We start from the raw sequence: 18,990 nt of genomic DNA on the forward strand, positions 1-18,990 counted from the left end.
CAAATCCTATTTTGTGAATCTGTGGAAGATGACTATGGTTAAGCTCCAATTTCAGAGGTAAAAAAAGCTTTGGTTGGTGGAGTAAGACAGCTGCCTGAATTTTAGAAGCAATGGCATGATGATGAGGCCATGATGAGATGTGATGGCTTGATGATAGGAGTATGGGGGGTGGGCAAGCATGAGATGTGTACAGAGAAGGGCACCTTCTATGATTTGTCCACTGCCTACACGGATGATGGGAGCAGTGAGAGATAGAGCTGGAATTGTCCCCAAGGTCAGCCCTTCTTCAAAGTTAGCCATTCCTTTCACTCTGATTCCATTAATGTCTGAAACTTCTCAAGCCCCTGGGGGCCTCATCTTGCATGCTGTAGGGTGATGAATAGAGTGTGGGGTGGCATCTGTCTCCACAGAAGTCATAATCTCTCTCATCTAGGCTAGCCAGAGTCTGGAGTCAATTTCAAGAGTTTAGAACGGCTGGAGAAGACCGGGCTCGAACCCAAGGAGAGAACTGCGTGCCACTCACATGCTGAGCTGGTGTGTGCCCAGCTCACTTGCACTGAGCTCTCATCTGGGAGAGAGGAGCCGGACATGTCTGCAGGTGAGCTGGAGCACCACATCGCCTCCATGAGTGAGGCGTGGACCCTGACCCCAGCCATCCTGCAGGTGAAAGAACTGACCGACATCAGCAAAGGGAAAAACCATCCCTCCACCACCGTCCCCACCACCGGTGCGGGGAACTTTTAAGAGAGGCACTTGTAAGTGGTGGCAGGTGCACACCTAGTACCTCACTGCTGGTATAGAAATTACTTGCTTGAGGTGACTCATCTTGGAGAAAAACTTTATAGCATCCCGTTTATGGTGGCCAGGATTGAGTGGAAGGTCGAGGGGTTGGAACTGAGGACATTTTTTAAAACCTACTAAGGGCTGAACTGAAAATGGCAACATGTCCCGAGAATTTCTGCATGTTAAATAGGCTATTTTATAGTTTCATCACTTGTGGGGAGAGAATAAATTACCCTGTATTTTCCGCATTGGAATAAACAAGACACCAAATCTTGGCTTTTCTTTAAGATGATAAGCGTTTTTATCTCTTTCAAATTTTGACTGAATATCACTTTCCTTGAAAATGAAACATTCAAATGATTGCACGTTGACCTGGGAGGGAGGACAGCGCTTCCCTTTTCCTCAGTGAGCAGGGAAGCCAAGCGGGGGGTGAGGACTCCATCTGTCTCACTGTTCTGATAGCCTCACTGCACCTCAGTTTATTCATCTGTAAAACAGCTATAAATAAAAATAGGGATGCCAAATATTTGCCAAAAGCTCTTACAGCTCTGACTTTAATGGTTGTAAATGACCACATATTGCTTAATCCATGAAGTAGGTGATGTATGAGCTAATATTGTTTTTTCCTTCAAGCCAGCTGGGTACATTTTTGTGTCACTTGGAACCAGAGCGCTCCAACTGACAAGAGGAATCAATGAACATTCAATCCTATCGTTCTCTTCTGGAGGGCCCCAGAGGAAACACAAGATTGTCTTGGGGCACAACTGGTTTCAAGCAGTAGAAACCCAGCCAGGCTGGTATACGTAAAGGAGTATCCATTACATAGGTGCAGCACTGTCTCCAGAACCCAAGGGAGCACGAAGTAGAAGTGAGATCCATGCAGAACCAGCACCAGGCACTTAGAAGGCAACTTATAAATACCTGTGGATGGCCCCAGGATGCTCAATTAACTGGAATTGATGCTCCATCTAGAACTGAAATACTCCCTCCAACCCTCTGGAGCCATTTGTGTTCTCATCGCTGATTCCCCCTGCATATTAGCTCCATTCTGCTGCTCTCTGTTTGCTCATCAGGACCCACCACCCGACCCTGGCCACTCATATTTGTAACCTGCCAGTGACCTTAAAAGCTCCACTGCTGATGGCTCTCTTAGCATTGCCATTAAACAATTTTCTCAAGCAAGGGAATCTGATTAGTTCATCTTATATGAGGTGGCTACCCCGATCCCATCAGTGGAGACATCTCCCAAAGGAGGAAGCATGAGCATGAGCTCCAGGACGGGAGCTCGAGTTAGCCTTGGGGAGACTGGCAGCCCCGCCACTACCAGCCCCAACCTTACCCGGACACAGACCAGTGATACTGAGTGTTAACTATCCTTTTATTACGTGGTGTGAGGAGTTGGGGCTGTACAATGCAAGCCTAGGAATTCAGCTATACAGGGGATGGTGACCAGAAGCCATATTACAAAATAGCCTAAAAATACTTCTATTCTGCTGTGGGGCTGGGCAGGGGAGCACCAGGAGGAGGGGGCCACCGGGCAGCTCCTTCCCTTCCTGCAGTCCTGTATTTACAGGGGGACAAAGTGGAACACACACATCTCCCCTGGTCCTCACATTCCCACCACCGCCCCCCTAGTTCCCAAAGGGAAGTGGCCCAGGTTCTGGGGTTGGGGGGCCTGGGGGCAGGCCCTCTGGGCTAGAAGGGCCCTTCCCCAGCACAGCTATAGAACAAGTTCTATCTGGAATGCAGTGAAGTGAGGGAGGGGGGTGGAGAGGAGCTCCCAAGTCTTGCCCCAGCCCTGGCCCGAGAGGGTGCGCCCAAGGGTGCCTACTTGGTACATACCAGGGCCGTGTACTCGGTACACGGGATCCCGGTCATGCCTGTGTACTCGGTACACAGGATCCAGCTTGGCCGAATGGGCCCACAGACTCAGCCCCACGGGGGCACTGGGGGGCTGGCAGGGAGGAGGGAGCATCTCCATATATATATTTTGTAAAAAATAATAATAATAAGTTTGTTTAAATGAATTTGTTTCTATACAAAATGTAAAAAAAAAATAATAATAATCACTCGTGTCAGAGCGTGAGGAGAGAGGCCAGGAGGCAAGAAAGGAAGCAGGGAAGAGAGAATTGGGGGCAGTGGGGGAAGAGAAGGGAGCCAAGAGGAGGTGTCAGATCCATCACAAGACCCAGAGGGTGGGGGTCAGCCCGCACACCCTATAAATAAAGGAAGACTGACCCCCCAGGCTGCTGCCATATCTGGGTCACACTCCAATGGGGGTGGGGTGCAGGAGGATGAGTGGCGAGAGGAGGATGAAAAGGACCGAAAGGAAAGAGGGGAGAGAGCACGTCAGGACGGGGTGTCTCTTGGTCCCCCAGAATCCAGGAACTGAGACGAGGCTCAGGCCAACACCTGCCTCTTGGGGGCGACTTCCCGCTGGGGCCCCAGCTGGGTCTGGGCCTGAGCCCGGGGGCCGGGCGCGGGCAGGGGCAGCGCCTGCGCGGGCAGGGACCCGGGGGCGGCGGCCGGGCTGGGCGTGGAGTCGGACCAGTCCGAGAGGGCGGGAGGTGAGGGGCTGGCCCAGTGCTCGGGGGACTCGGGGGACGGGGTCAGGTAAGGGTGCTCGCTGGGGACCCGCAGGAAGCGGGCCTTGGGGGGGCTGCCGTGGGCTCCGCCTGCTGGGTACTCCTCGCCGCGCCCCGGGGCCGCCAGGTATGGCGGGGGCCGCTCGCGGGGGGACACGGGGGTCCCGGGGCTCAGCAGCGGGGGCCCCGGCGCCAGCGGCAGCAGGAACGAGGGCGCGGGCGGCGCGGGCGGGGGCAGCCGGGCCCAGTCGAGGGGCACGGCCACCGGGTTCAGCAGCCCCAGGCTGAGCACGCAGCCCGCGGGGGGCTGGCGCCCGAGGCCCGTGCGACCCGCGCCCCCGAGCGGCACGGCCGCGGGGGCCGCGGCGTAGGGCGCCTCGAGGGCGAAGGCGCCGGGGGACGCAGGGGGCCCCCCGAAGGGCCGCGGCGAGTCCAGCGAGTCCACGGGCGAGAGCGTGACGGAGCTCTCGGCCAGCGGGCCCGGGCAGGCCAGCGTCAGCTTCTTGCCCCGGCCGCGCGCGCCCTGCGGCCCCAGCGCCGCCTTCCCCGGCGGCCTGCGGCTCTTCTTGGCGGCCGCGGGCGCCGCCTTGAGGCCCGGGAGGAAGGCCCCCGGCGGGCAGAGCAGGGGCCCGAGGCCGGGCGGGCCGGGCGGGCTGCGCGGCCCCGCGGGCTGGTCCAGCAGGCGCACGATGTCCTGGTGCAGCCGCTCCTGCGCCACGTCGCGCGGCAGCCTGTCCAGGTGGTCGGTGATCTCCCGGTTGGCGAAGTGGTCCAGCAGCAGCTTGGCAGCCTCGTAGCTGCCCTCCCGGGCGGCCAGGAACAGCGGGGTCTCCTCCTGGGGGGCCCAGAACCCACAAGACGTCAGGGTCCCAGGAGCCGACGCTCGCAAGGCCCCCGGCTTCCAGAGAAGCCAGAGAGCAAGAGCTGGACCTCTCCAGCCCGACAGACCTGGGTTCAAATCCCAGCTCTGAGCAAGGTGTCTCCTTCCAACGCTATTCATCAAGTACCTACCAAGGGCCAGTCCCCAAGGCCAGGCCTAGGGTGAGGAGAGTGAGGCACAAAATTCAACGGGGTGTCAAGAACCTCAGTCATCAGAATAAATGATTGCGTGTGAGTATGTGTGTGAGGAAGATCGGCCCTGAGCTAACGTCTGTGCCAATCTTCGTCCATTTTACGTGGGACACTGTCACAGCATGGCTTGACAAGTGGTGCTAGGTCTGTGCCCAGGATCCGAACTTGCAAAGCCCGGGCTGCCAAAGCAGAACGCACGAACTGAACCACTAGGCCACCAAGCCCACTCCAAAATAAATGATATTTTAATGCAATGTTTTTTTTTAAAGTTAAGATTAATGCAAAATAAAACCATAACAAATAAAATACAGAAATTTTAAGTAAGGACAGAAGCCACCCCTGCACCCCTCTGAGCCTCACTTTTCCGATCTGTAAAATGAAGAGAGGAACACCACCTCGTGAGGGTTTTTAAACAAGGATCCTAAGAGTTACCTTTTATTGAGAATCTGCTAAGCACTTTACAAAAGATTTATCTCATTGAATCCTCAGAAGAGGCATGAGATGGGGTACTGTTGCTTCCACACTTCACAGATGAGGACACTGAGGTTCCGAGGAGTTAAGCAACTTGCCCAAGGTCACACAGCAACTGCCACACACTTCCTCCCCCGATCTACTGTTGGAGGCTCTTGGGCCCAAATCCCACCAGTGAAAGCTGGCTGCAGACAGGGTGAATGCCCCCACTAGCCTAGCCCACCCTGCTCTCTGCCACTTGTTGGGGGTTGTGTCAGGGCTGTCCCCCAGGTAGGCCAAGGGCTTGGGCTCACCTTGCTATCCTGCATGTCCTTGTTGGCTCCATTTTTGAGCAGGGCCAAGGTGGCCTCCACATTGTTGACAGCTGCAGCCCAATGTAAGGCTGATTTCCCTGGGGGGAGACAGGAGAGGTCAGGGTCAGGCCCAGGCTCATGTCCTGGTCCCCCATGACAGGGAGGCAGGAAGTACCACGATATGGCCTGGGGGGAGGGGCAGACAGAGCTGCCCTGCGTATCTGAGCACCTATGTTGGGGGGCAGGGATGGCGTGCAGCCCTGTGAAATGGCTCTCTGTCCAAGGGAGACACTGTGCATGTGTACACACACCAGCGACGTGGCTCTGCACACACAGGGCTCCAGTGTGAGCCTCACTCGGCTGCACCTAGAGCTATGCTGTCCAATGCAGCAGCAACCGGTCACGTGTGGCCCTTTAGATTTAAGAAATTAAAATTAAATAAAATAGGTGCCAAGACCATTCAATGGGGAAAGGACAGTTTTCTCAACAAAACTGAGACAACTGGCTCTCCACAGGCAAAAGAATGAAGTTGGACCCCTACCTCACACCATACACAAAAAATAATTCAAAATGATTCAAAAGTCTAAATGTAAAAGCTCAAACTATAAAACATTTAGATGAAAACATAGGACTAACTCTTCATGACATTAAATTAGACGAACAATTCTTAAATATGACACTGAAAACACAAACTACAATATGCCAACAAAAACTTAGATAAATTGGACATCATCAAAATTAAAACTTTTGTGCTTCTCAGGACACCATCAAGAAAGCGAACCTACATCAAGAAAAGAAAAGAAAACCTACAAAATTGGAGAAATATTTATAAGCCATATATCTGACAAGAGACTTATACCTACAGTATATAAAAAAAAACTTATAACTCAATAATAAAAAGACAAGTAACTCACTTTAAAAATGGGCAAAAAATCTGAATAGATGTTTCCCCAAGGTTAGATATGCAAGAGGCCACTAAGCACATGCAAAGAAGCTCTGCATAATTAGCCACCAGGGAAATGCAAATCAAAACCACAATGAGATACCACTTCACACCCACTAGGATGGCTATAACAAAAAGATGGACACTAACAAGTAATGGCAAGGATGTAGAGAATCCTCATACACTGCTGGTGGGAAAGTAAAATGAGGTGGTCACTTTGGAAAACAGTCTGGTGGTTCCTCAAAAAGTTAAACAGAGTTAGCGTACGCCCCAGTAATTCCACTCCTAGGAGTATACGCAAGAGATATGAAAACATATGTCCACACAAAAACCTGTACAAATATGTTCATAGCAGCCAAAAAGTAGGAAAAAACCAAATGTCCACCAATGGAAGAATAATCAAAAGTGTATCCATACAATGGAATATTATTTAATCATAAAAAAATTTAAAAATAAATTAAAAGTCCTGATACATGCTACAACATTCGTGAACCTTCAAAACACTGTGCTAGGTGAAAGCAGCTAGTCCAAAAAGACCATATATTGTATGATTCCATTTATATGAAACATCCAGAATAGGCAGATCCATAGAGACTGAAAGTACAACAGTGGTTGCCAGAGGCTGGGACGATGAGGGGATTGGGAGGCGACAGCTGAGAGGTAGGGGTTTCTTTTTCAGTCGATGAAGATGCTCTAAAATTTATTGTGATCACATGCCTAACTATGTGATTATACTAAAAGCCATTGGATTTTATACCTTGAATGGGTGAATTCCATGGTATATGAATTATATCTAAATAAGCTTAAAAAAAAAACAAAAGCAAGCAAAACAAAGGTTAAAAAACTAAATGAGATAAAATGTTTAGTTCTTCATACACCCCAACCACATTTCAAATGCTCAACAGCTGCCACACATGGCTACCCCAGGGGCCACCATTTTGGACAGCACAGACCGAGAATATTTCCATCCTCACAAAGGGAAGCATGTCTGACACACCCCTCCCAGGGGCAACTGGCAATGTCTGGGACATTGTGGTTGTCACAGCTGGGGAGTGGGGTGCTACTGGCATCTAGTGGATCAAGGCCAAGAACCTTGCTTAACGTCCTACACTGCACAGGACGGCCCCCAGCACAAAGAATGATCCAACCCCAAGTGTCAGTGGTGCTGAGGTTGAGAACACCTGCTCCAAAGGATGTTTACGTATCTACGGTTGTGTGAGGTCCTCTGGACACAAGGGCAGGTTGCTGTGAATATGCACAGGTCGGGTCATGTGCAAGCAAGCCACCTCCACAGAGGGAATCGCCATCATATACAGATTTGGCCAATTTGCAAACTCGTTATACCAGCTGTCCAGCAGATGGCAGGAAAGTGAGTTCTTCTAATGAGGCGGAGGGAAATGAAGCATCTTGGAGAAGGCGCCTTTTTCTAAATCACTGAGGCACCTTTGGGCTAGTGGCCACCATAAAAAAAAAAGCACAAGAGCGTAAGTCTGCTTTGAAGCACTGCTATGTGTGCATGAGCCTCAGTGACTGGGTATCGGTGTGGGTGTGTGTTCACATCTACAAGATGCTCAGAGCCCAGGCAACACCCTCTCAGCCCCCACCCACCGACTCCCCCAGCTTACCAAGCTCATCCACGGCATTGACATCAGCGTGGCTGGCAATGAGCTCCTCCACCATGCCCTCCACCGCCAGGCGGGCCGCCAGGATCAGTGCCGTGGAGCCGTCCGCCATGCGGGCATCCAGGTCTGTGGAGCGGTTCCGGATAAGAATCTAGGGGAGAGGAGGGGAGGGCAGGAGTCATGGCAGGAACAGGGGGGCCACGAGCACATCCCCACCCCCACATCCCCTAGAATCAGTGAGGCCACGAGCACATCCCCACCCCCACATCCCCTAGAATCAGTGAGGTTCAGGGAGCAGCTACTTGGCAGACACTGTGCTCCCATATATCCCCACCTTACAAATGAGAAAAGGAGCTCTGCAAGGTAGAACCAGAGCTCGAACCCACATCCGTCTGATGCCTGTCCAGCTCTGAAGTCCAAAGGGGCAGGCCCCTCGCACCTGGAAGACACCCTGGGCATCGGCAGTGACGGCCGTGTGCAGGGGGGTGCGGCCCGAGTGGTCCTGGGCATTGGTGTCCGCCCCAGCATCCAGGAGCCTTTTGGCCGCATCAGCCCGGGCATAGCGGGCAGCCAAGTGCAGGGCCGTCTCTCCCGTGCGGTCAGTGCGTGCCCCGAGCTGGGCCCCCTGGCAGATCAGGTCTGAGATGATGCTGGCTGACGTATCTTCTGCCTCGTCCTCCTCAGTCGGCATTGGCTCCAGGGCGCCCCCACAGAAGGAGGCCAGCATTAGCGGGGTGAAGCCATCTGCAGGGGATGCAGGTATGTCACAGGGAGGCGGGCACAGGGGCCCTTCCAGGGAACACTACTGAGGGCACTGCACTAAGAGGAAGTGGGACACACAGGGCACAGAGGGAGCGGCCAATCCTCCCGTCTGCAGGTATGCACATGCACACGCACACACACACACACACACACACACGTCAGTGTCAGGTGACCCAGATGCCAACCCAGGATGAGGATTTGCGGGCATGTGATGTGTCACGGACAGGCTCTTAGGCAGCAAGGGACCAAGGACAAGGGAGAGAGGAAGTCAAACAAGCATGCCGATTCCCGGAGGTCATTTCAGCCTGATCCTAAGGGGGACTCGAGGCTGAGTGGTACCTCATAGTTGTCATCCAGCAAAGGAGCTGTGCCTGCCACACTCCCACACCCATTGGTTAAAAGCCACCCCTGGGACACAAAACCCCAGGCCCCTGAGCCCCGGCAGCCTGAGGAACTTCAAAAGAGACCCATAGGTGCAGGCCATTAGAGCAAAACGGAGCTGGGAGAGGAATACCCTAAAATGTAGCAAAGACGGATCCAAGGGGATCCAGACAATGTGGTCTGCTACACTCACCTGAGCTTGTGCCTGGGTTCCCAGAAGGAGCCTCTTGTGCCCCATCCTCCATCCTCAACTCCGAGGTAGAGCTGAACCCCCCCCAGGCCACAGTGATTGGTTCGGGGACAGGCATGTGACCCCAGCCCATCCAATCAGAACTTATCCTGGGATTTTTACTGGTGCAGCTGGGAAAAGGGTTTGCAAGGCTGGTCCTGCCTTTGGCCATCATGCCCCCTGCAGAAAGCCTGCCTGGGCTGGAGCCAAGAGGCGGTGAGTCCTGGATCCAAACATGCCTGACGCTTCCAGTTACAAGAGCCAATAAATCCCTTGCTTTACTTAAGCTAGTTTGAGTTGGGCTATTATCACGTATAATCAACAGCCCTGATTAACACATACCCCCACAGATGGACACCTGGACACACCTAACTCTCACCAGAACACAGACCCAGATGCAACCTCTCAAGAGCAGGACAGCTGAGGGACATCCCGGGGTGGGGGAGGTGGGATGCCATCACTGACCTGGGCCACGCACATTGACATCCATGCCATCAGCATCCGCGTCACCCTGCGGTGGCGTCAATGCCATGGCTGGTGCCACGCGGATGTCAGCAGCAACCAGGTGGTGTTGAGTCCACTGGCGGCAATCCACAGCATCCTCAGCCCCCACGCTGGGCTCCTCCACCTGGTGGCACAAGCACCCAGGAGAGAGACAGCTAGAGGGGCAGCTCTACATCCCCACACATTTGTCTCATGAAGATGCAAACCCAGCCTGAGAAACCATGAACATCCTGCTTCTTTTATAATAAAGAAACAGGAAATGGATGTGCTAGCGCTCAGAGAACTCATAGAGGAGGAACCGGGATTCCACTCTGGGTTGGAAGCGGGGAGGGGTTGGGAACCCAAGGTGGGTGATCAGGCAGAAACCCACAGCATGGCACCTGTCAGTACACACCTGTCTACACACTAGACACAAACACACTGAAAATGAAATTAAGAGGATAAGTCTATTGACAACAGCATCAAGAATTAAATCTTTAGAATTAAATTTAACAGAAGAAATACAAGATGTATTCTGGAAACTACAACTCACGAGATAAAGAAATGTGGGAGCAGGAGGGTCCTCACGGATCAGGATTAATCTGGGGAAGGGGTGAACAGGTGGGAGGGAAGGAGAGAAGCGGGGAGATGCCCCAGATACCACGTGGGGCTCCCACCCAGTACCATGAACACGAACGTGAGGTATCACAACCAAAGAGCCACACACGAACGCGTAGATTCACCTTCGCAAGCTGAGCACCCAGGTCCCTAGCAGGAGCTGGATAAATTCCAGACTCATAGTCTGAAAGGCATGAGTGATGCTATGGAAACAGGACAGAATATTCTTAACTAGCCTGCCAGAGCATTTAAGAGCCTTCCAGCACCAAACACAGAGCCTGATCAAGCCAGACCTGAGCTTAAGAACCCTGTGGGGGAGCTGAATTCCAGGAAAGGGGCGAGCCAGGTGACAGACAGCTAACCAGAAAGGGCCAGGTGGCCAGAGCAGCATGTGATGAGGTTCCAGTGCTGACATGTCACTTAGCAGCTCGCGACCCTTGGCAAATCACATTAGGGCTCTGAGCTTCGCATTGGCAAAATCCAGACAACACTGTCAATCTGTGATGCTAAAATGCCATCAGAAACACACTGTGTCGTCTACTTAATACCCACTTTGGGACAAGAAAGGAAAAACCTGGGGTAAGCAGATTTCTTCAGCTGTCAATCGTAATAGATGTGTCCATTTCACCAACATTAACACACAGGCAGGGGACAGGCGGCTGGGAACTGGGGTGGTATCAACAGCTCCTTTATAGAGTCCTCAGGGAGATGAGCGACCACGCTGCATGTGCCTTCAGGACATCGGGCAAGTGTCAAAGCCATGCTTGCAGGAGGCTGTTACGAATCGCCCCTCAGAAGTCCTATGCTGGGGGCCCATCTTGTGGCAGAGTGGTTAAGTTTATGCACTCTGCTTCAGCGGCCCAGGGTTTCGCCAGTTCGAATCCCGGGCATGGACATGGCACCGCTCATCAGGGCATGCTGAGGCGGCGTCCCACATGCCACAACTAGAAGGACACACAACTAAAAATATACAACTATGTACCGGGGGGCTTTGGGAGAAAAAGGAAAAATAAAATCTTTAAAAAGAAAAAAAGAAGTCCTATGCTGAACCCCTAAACACACATATGTCTGTATGTGGAGATGGGGCCTTTAAGGTTAAATGAGGTCATAAGGGTGGAGCCTGGATTCAATAGAACTGACATCCTTCTAAGAAGAGGAGGACACCCCAGAGTTCTCTCTCTGCCATGTGAGGACACAGTGGGAAGGTGGCCATCTGCAAGCCAGGAAGACAGCCCTCACCCAGAACCAGCCCTGCCAGCACCCTGATCTTGGACATCCAGCCTCCAGAACTGGGAGAAATAAATGTCTATTATTTAAGCCACCGCCATCTCTGGTATTTTGTTATGGCAGCCCAAGCTGACGGGAGACAGAGCCCATGCATGGGTGTGGCCCCGAGAGAGGAAATGGTGCTTGGGACCAGCTGGGAACACTCCCAGGATGGGCAAGCCAAAGTCGGACCCAGGAGAGAGAAAGCAGAGTCACCATCGGGGCCAGGGGACCCCCTCCAGGAAGCCCCCAGGCTGGCCTGGCAGCAGGGGCCTGGTTAGAGAGGCGCAGGACAGGGTGGGTGCTCTCCAGAGCTGGGAAGAGCCGAGACTCCCCTGGGTTCTCCCACTGCCCACTGGGACCCTGAGGGCAGGGGTCAAAGGAGGGGGGCACCACCTTCAGTCGCTTGGCCTCCGGGCACTCCGTGTCCATCCAATCTGTAGCCACCTCCCCCATCAGACTCTCGCCCTTGGCCATGTTCCTATGGAGACAGTGGGAAGGGGGAGGGGAGAGGAGAGAATGAAGACATGCAGCCTGGGAGAGGATCTGGACAGGGTCAGAGCAGAGGGCTCTGGAGTTGGGACCTGGGAGCCTAGGTCAGTAGACGTAGGGGGCAGGGTTGAGACACTGGGTCCAATGAGGGGGTGCGGGATGGGATCAAGGTCACAGGCATAGTCAGCGGTTATGATGGGTGATGGCTGGGGTCTTAAGGTGGAATCCAGGAAGGGACAGAAATGAGTTCAGGGGTCAGAGCAGCAAGCTACCGGATAGATTAGGGTCACAGGCATTCAGCAGGTGTTATAAAGGCTCACATCAGGGGTCATGGAGGATGGAATTATCGTAAAAACAAGTAAGAGATACAGCCAGGATCGCGTAAGCGTGCTGAGGGGTCAGGAGGTCATGAGATCACAGGAGAGGAGTAAATTCAGGGGTTAGACCCAGGGTAAGGTTGAGGGTCTTGAGGGACAGGTCAGAGAGCTGGAGGTGAGGCCCAGGGCCAAGGATTGAGGATCATGGGGAATGGACACTGAGTTGGAGGGGAAAGGGGGTCAAAGGTGAGATCAAAGATCAAAGTGAGTTAGAGCCAGAGGTGGTACTGGGGGTCATAGAGGATAGGGTTGGGCGGTCACCGAGGGGTTGGGGTGCAGTCATGGGTCATGGGGTCAGCAGTCACGTGGGAACAAATGCTGAGCGTCAGGGTGAAGTCTGTGAGGCTGGGGTCAGGGTGGGACTGAGTCAGGGGAACTGGGACATGGGAAATAGGATCAGGGAACGAATCAGGGGTGATCCCCAGGGATCATGGGGGCAGTCAGTGGTCAAGGGGATGAACACGGGGGTCAGGGTGGAGTCTGAAGTCAGGGTGAGGTGGGTCCAGAGTCAGCTCCAGGCAGACTCCAGTGTTCACAGAGCCCCTCAGTTGGGGACAGGGAGAGGGCAGGTCCTCACTTCATGCCCAGTGCATCCTGGCCCACGGGCTCCCGCCGGCCCTTGTGACCAGCGGCCACCTCCTTGTGCAGCGCAAAGCCCTCGGGGAACCAGAGGGTGCTGTGCTCCCGCTTGCGCCGGGCCACCATGACGCCCAGGACGAGGATGACCAACAGGAAGACGGCGCTCGCAGCCAGCAGCGGCAGCAGTGGCACCCGCGGCGGCGGCAGCTCCAGCGGCTCCCCTGGGGGAGAGGAAGCAGGGGCTTCAACCGCGGCCATCCACTGCCGCACCCCACTGCGGGAGCCCCCCGCTCGCCCGGCCCTCAGGCCTCACCCCGCGCCGCTCGCAGTGGGTATGGGAAGTCCAGGCGCTCCACCGCCGACAGCGCCCCCAGGTAGTCAGCCGCGCTCTGCGCGTCAGGGAAGCAGTGGTCATTCTCTGGCGACTGCAGGCACAGCCGGTTGTCAATCTCCAGCATCACCACAGAGCTGCAGGGACAGGCAGGATGGACGGGGCACTTGCCGCAAGCCCAGCACCAGACCCCATCCCCCTCCCCAGCCAGGCTCACTCACCACCCGGCCCCCCTGCCTCCCATCTGGCATGCAGCCCCAGCACATCCCCAAAACCAGCCTTGCGGCGGAGCCATGAATCCGATAGGCATAGTTTTGTGTCAGCCTCTCTAGTGGACACCGTTGGTGCACACCCAGATCACCTTTATCTGGCTGGTGCATCCACCTCCCACCTGCTGTGAGCGTTGGCTTCTAACAGCTGACAGCTGCCCCTTCTCCAGACAACTGGCCTCAGTGAAACGGGGATCCTCTCACTCGGGAGTGACATCTCTCAGGGCAGCCCTCAGCCAGTGACAGGCTGATATGGGGTGTACAAACCTGGCCCTTCTGTCTCACGGTGGGACACTGAGTGGCTATTCACGCTGCAGAGCCCTCAGAGGGATCGGGCTGAGGCCAGACCCCAGTTGACACTATCTCCTGCCTTAGTTTCTCCCCGTCCATCCTGCTTCCCTCATTCCCTCTCTCCTGAGAGCATCCCCTTCAATACATTGCATATATCTGGATCCTCATCTCAGGCTCTCCTTCCAGGAACCCAACTTCTAAACTCCCTCCTGCTTTGGGGACCCCCAATACCCATACCCCGGTTCTCCTATCTCTCTGGCTGCTGCTTCTCTTTCTCTTTTCTGAGCCAATTTCCCTCGACCAATCCTTAGGTCTCAGTGTCCTCAGATCATTCCTCTGTTCCCTTCCCCCCACTTCTTTGAGTCCCTCCCATGGCTTCAGTGATGGCCAATACCCTTTTGTCTTTCTCATCTCCGTATTCAGCCCCTAGCTGCCTCCTGGGGATCTGTGCCATACCCCCTGGACTCTGCAGGCTTGGCAACCCTAAAGTGACTCCCGTTTTTCACCATGTCCTCATCTTGACGAGACTCCCTCCAGCGACTGGGTCACCCCAGCCAGGGACTGGTACATCAGCCACCCTCCTCCATCTCCCACGTCCCAGCTACCCAGTCAGAGTCTCTGCCACATCCTTAACATCCCCGCCCTCCTGTCGGGTCAGGGCCCTACCCTGCTCAGAGGCCACACCTCCCTCCGGGCCCCTCCTCCAGGCCACAGCAGGAGAGTTCTATATTTTCCATTTCTAAAAGAACATACCACACATGACCTTAACCACTCTGCTAGACTCCTGCCTCTCTAGGAGGCAGCGCTAGACCCCAGGGCACTCCTGCTTCCCCAAGGACTCTTGTCCCGGTCTGGAGGCATTTCTGGTTGTCATCTCTTGGAGGGCAGAGGAGGTTGGCAGCCAGGGATGCTGCTGAGCATCCTACAGTGCACAGGACGGCCCCCACAGCAAAGAACGGTCTGGCGGAAATGTTGATGGGGCCGAGGTTGAGACGTGGTGGACGGATTGCCAAGAAGGCTCTCCAAGATGTTAAGGGAAGTGAAACACACAAGACCTATCATCGGTGCCCGGCTCAGAACCTGCGCAGCTCCCAGGTTCCCCGGGGCGGAGCCACTCACCCGATCACCTCTGGGGCCAGCTCCCGCCGGTTCCGGGGTTCCAAACCGGGACCAGGCCGGTGGTAGGGGAAGACCATGGCCTGGCCGTGCTCATCCAGGCGGAAGCGCAGCGCGGTGCGCAGGATGCCGCTGAGCCGCTGCAGGAAGTCGGCGCTGGAGCGCAGCAGCTCCTCGGGCGGCAGCAGCACCGTGAGCACCAGCACACCGCGGGCCAGCAGCGCCGGCACATCGCCGGCACAGTCCAGCCCATCCCAGCCACACTCCTCCGTGTTGCAGCCCTGGTCGCAGCGGCCATCGGCAAAGTGGTCCGCGCAGTACTTCTCGTACACCGGGCTAGGGGGGCGGAGAGGGCCGAGATCAGGGGGCCTCCAACCCGCTGCACACACACACTGTAGAGCCCGCGACTCCGGAGACAGAGGTGGCAGACAGCACGAGCACAAGAGAACCAGAACGTATCCACTGTCAGGCTTTTTGCAAACCCAGCCATGCGCTGGGTAACTATGACTAGCCCGCAACTACCTGCAGCCGCCGGCTCGCTGCTGTAGGCACCAAGGATATGGCCCAGACCTGATCCTTGCCCACGTGGAGCAGGTATTCCAGTGGGCAGAGATGAATGAGCAGAATGTATAGCATTTCAAGTGCAAGTCAATAAAAGCTAAATGTAAACATACACACACAGTGCTATATGGGATTAAATGCTAAGGAGGAAAATAAAACAAGCCAAGTGCTGGGTGTGGCCAAGGAGGAGCTCACTGAGAAGGTGCCACTATTTGAGCAAAAACTTGAAGGCGGTGAGGGAGGAGCCATGCAGCTTCCTGAGGGAAGAGCAGTCCAGAGAGAAGGAACAGCCAGTGCAAGGTGGAACCAAGCCTGGGGTATCTGAGAAAAAGCAGAGAAGCCAGGGTGGCTGGAGCTCAGCAAGCAAGGGGCAGGAAGGCAGAGGAGGAGGACAGGGAGAAGCAGGTGAGGGAAGGGTTCCGGGCCAACAATGAGACACACAGAGCGCCAGAAAGGGCAGAGCACAGGGTGAACAGATGGAATACACGGGACAGACAGACTAGGCTCATGAATAGACAGAGAGAGGGGCAGAAAAGGAGCAGGAATACACAGGCTGGGCCCAGTCAGATGGTGGGCAGAGAGAGAGGCAAAAAAGGGTGAGGGGGTGGACAGAAAGGCAGACAGAAAAAGCACGTGGATGAGCAGGTGGGGCACAAAGATGGACAGATGGACAGACAGATGGGGCATATAGATGGACTGACTGGCATACGGACAGAGGGACAGATAAGGTCCAAGGATGGATAAGGAGGGGCGCAGCAGACAGCTGGGTGCACAGAGGGTTGAAAGGAATGCATGGATAGACAGAAAGATAGACAAACAGGGCCTAAAGAGCAACAGGTGGAATGCAGGGGCAGACAGAAAAACAGACAGGCACTGGCAGATGAACGGACAGGACACATGGGTGGGCAGACAGACAGAAGTGGCCCGCGCATGGACAGACTAGGTGCACAGACAGACACGGCACAGCAAGAAGGGGCAGTGCAACAGCCAGTCTAAGCGCGGACCGACACCAAGGCGCGCAGCGGGCCGCCGCGAGGCGGGGCCCCGGGGGTCGGAGGGGCGCGGGCGCAGGGCAGGCAGGGCGCGCGGCTCACTTGCAGGCGCGGCCCCCGCCGGCGCGGCAGTCAAAGTTGTCGTAGAGGCAGGCGGGCGCGCTGCACGCGGGGTCGCAGCGGCTGTTGTTGAAGAGGCGCCAGCACTGCAGCGCCGCGCACTGCCGCCAGGGGTCGCCCACGCTCAGCGAGCAGTCGCCGCCGTCCCAGCCGCAGCCCGGGCTGTTGCAGTCGCGGTCGCAGCGCCGGTCTCCGCTCTTGGCCGCGCAGGCAGCGCTCAGGCACCGCGGCTCCTCGGACGCCTCGGGCGCCGCCACCGGGCCCTCGCAGCGCGGCCCGGCCCAGCCCGGCGCGCACGCGCAGCGGAAGAAGGGCGCGAGCGGCGCGGGCTGGCAGGAGCCCCCGTGGAGGCAGGGGGAGGCGGCGCAGCTGGCGTTGGCGGCCCCCGGCGGCGACCCCCGGAAGCCCCGGCAGGCGGGCCCCGACAGCCCCGGGGGGCAGGCGCAGCGCGGTCCTCGGGCGGTCTGCTGGCACGGGACGCCCGCCGGGCACTGCAGCTCCCGGCAGGAGTGCGCCACCCGCTCGCAGTGGGGGCCCCAGAACGGCTGGGGGTCCGGCGGGGAGAGGAAGGAAAAGTGCCGCATGGGGCGGATGGGAAGAGGGAAGAGAGGAGAGAGAGGGGAGGGGAGGGGTTCAGGACTCAGAAACAGCTGAACCACCAATCTCCCCAGGTCCGCCCCACCTCTCCCGCTTCCCCGGAGCCCCACCCTGCAGATCATCCCCGCCTTCCCCGGAGACCAAGCCTCCACACCGCAGCCTCACGGACACAGCCCCAACCTCTAAGCAATTTCAACAATTCCCAGAAACCTGCTTCGCTTTCACCTCTTCTCCCCTAAAGCCACGCCCTCCCACGAGGCCACGCTGCCCGCGCCGCTCCCAAAGACACCAACGGGTCCGGCCACCCCTACCTACCGGGACGCAGTGGCAGGTGAAGGTCAGCGCACCCCCAGGGCCCGGGCTGGGACGGCACTGGCCTCCATGCTGGCATGGCTGGGACTCGCAGGGAGACAGGACAGTCTGACAGCGGGGACCTGGACAAGCAGGGGCCGGTGGATCAGCCACCATGGGAAACAGACAGGATCCCAAGCCGACCCCCTCTCCCACACTTACCCGTGAAGCCAGCTCTGCAAAGGCAGTGGAAGCCCCCACCGGGGTCCTGCAGGCAGTCCCGGGTGTGTGCAGCATGGCAGGCGCCCAGGCGACACTCATTAATGTCCGCCTCGCAGCGCAGGCCCGTATAACCCGGGGGGCAGGTGCAGCGGAAGCCACCCACCAGGTCCACGCAGGTACCGTTGTGCAGGCACTGGGGGCCCAGGGCCAGGGGTGGGCCCGGGCCACAGTCGTCCTCATTGATCTCACAGAGCACACCTCAGGGAAGAGAGGAGGAGGGAGCAGTCAGGAGGTGACGCAGACCCAGCCTCCCATCCTGTCCCCCAACCCTGGCCCTGGCATACCCAGCGTCCCAGGGGGGCAGGAGCAGAGATAGCGGGCCACAAGGTCAATGCAGAAGCCCCCGTGCTGGCAGGGCTGGGAGGCACAGTCATCCACATCATCCTCACAGTTGTCACCAGTGTAGCCTGCCGGACACTGTGGTGGGGGTGAGACAGGGTCCCCCTCAGCCCAGACATGGATACTCCCCATGAAGACACAGAGAATCCCAGCACAAAAGCACACACATGGTCGTCCAACGCATGGAGATATGCCCAGGATGCAGAAACACACACACACTCAGTTCACGAAGACACAACCAGACACAGAGAGCTACAGACACACATACATACAAATGCACGGGATGGACACACAGGAGAAACACCCAGATACACCCAAGACACATACAACCGGAGACACACACTTGGACACTGGCACATGAATTCACACCCAAAGAGACACCATGCAGAGAGAGACATAGAGAGACACAGAGATACATCCAGGAAACAACCAAAGACAGAGGCACACCCAAACAGACAGAAACACTCCCAGATCTACCCGGAGTGACACCCACAAAACCAAAAGCCCAGACATGCCTAGAGAGAGGCACACCTACTCAAGGCTGTAGACACACAGAAATGTGTGCCCAGATACACCCAGGCGTGGCTAGCTCCCCTCTCCCCTCTCCTGGGCGCCCCTTACCTCGCACACATAACCCCCCATGTAGCCACGGCAGGTGCCCCCATGCTGGCACGGCTGGGCCAGGCAGGGGTCCACCTCCTGCTCACAGTAGCTGCCTGTGCGGCCCTCTGGGCACATGCAGTAGTGGGAGCTGTCCTTGTCCACGCACTGCCCACCAGCCTGACACAGCTGCTCCAGCCGCACCCCTGTGCAGAAGGGAGCAGGGTCAGGCACACACTCCCCCTC

The 18,990-nt window shown here is 56.3% G+C and overlaps 1 protein-coding gene across 2 annotated transcripts in view; it reads right to left on the bottom strand.

Annotated features, from left to right (window-relative positions):
- Positions 1-2,143: 2,143 nt before the first annotated feature.
- Positions 2,144-18,990, bottom strand: part of NOTCH3 (notch receptor 3) — a 31,567-nt gene continuing 14,720 nt past the window's right edge. For both annotated transcript variants that reach the window (XM_046672449.1, XM_046672450.1), the window contains 14 exons: positions 18,766-18,950; positions 18,090-18,222; positions 17,746-18,003; positions 17,548-17,666; positions 16,618-17,180; positions 14,966-15,298; positions 13,269-13,423; positions 12,954-13,176; positions 11,904-11,988; positions 9,606-9,768; positions 8,208-8,512; positions 7,772-7,919; positions 5,204-5,301; positions 2,144-4,203 (listed from right to left, as the gene is read on the bottom strand). In XM_046672449.1, coding sequence (XP_046528405.1) covers positions 3,184-4,203; positions 5,204-5,301; positions 7,772-7,919; positions 8,208-8,512; positions 9,606-9,768; positions 11,904-11,988; positions 12,954-13,176; positions 13,269-13,423; positions 14,966-15,298; positions 16,618-17,180; positions 17,548-17,666; positions 17,746-18,003; positions 18,090-18,222; positions 18,766-18,950 — 3,788 coding nt within the window. In that variant the 3' untranslated portion in view covers positions 2,144-3,183. The remainder of the gene's footprint in view (positions 4,204-5,203; positions 5,302-7,771; positions 7,920-8,207; positions 8,513-9,605; positions 9,769-11,903; positions 11,989-12,953; positions 13,177-13,268; positions 13,424-14,965; positions 15,299-16,617; positions 17,181-17,547; positions 17,667-17,745; positions 18,004-18,089; positions 18,223-18,765; positions 18,951-18,990) is intronic.

Source organism: Equus quagga, chromosome 9 (genome assembly GCF_021613505.1).
Source record: "Equus quagga isolate Etosha38 chromosome 9, UCLA_HA_Equagga_1.0, whole genome shotgun sequence".
In the NCBI taxonomy this organism is placed as follows: domain Eukaryota; kingdom Metazoa; phylum Chordata; class Mammalia; order Perissodactyla; family Equidae; genus Equus; species Equus quagga.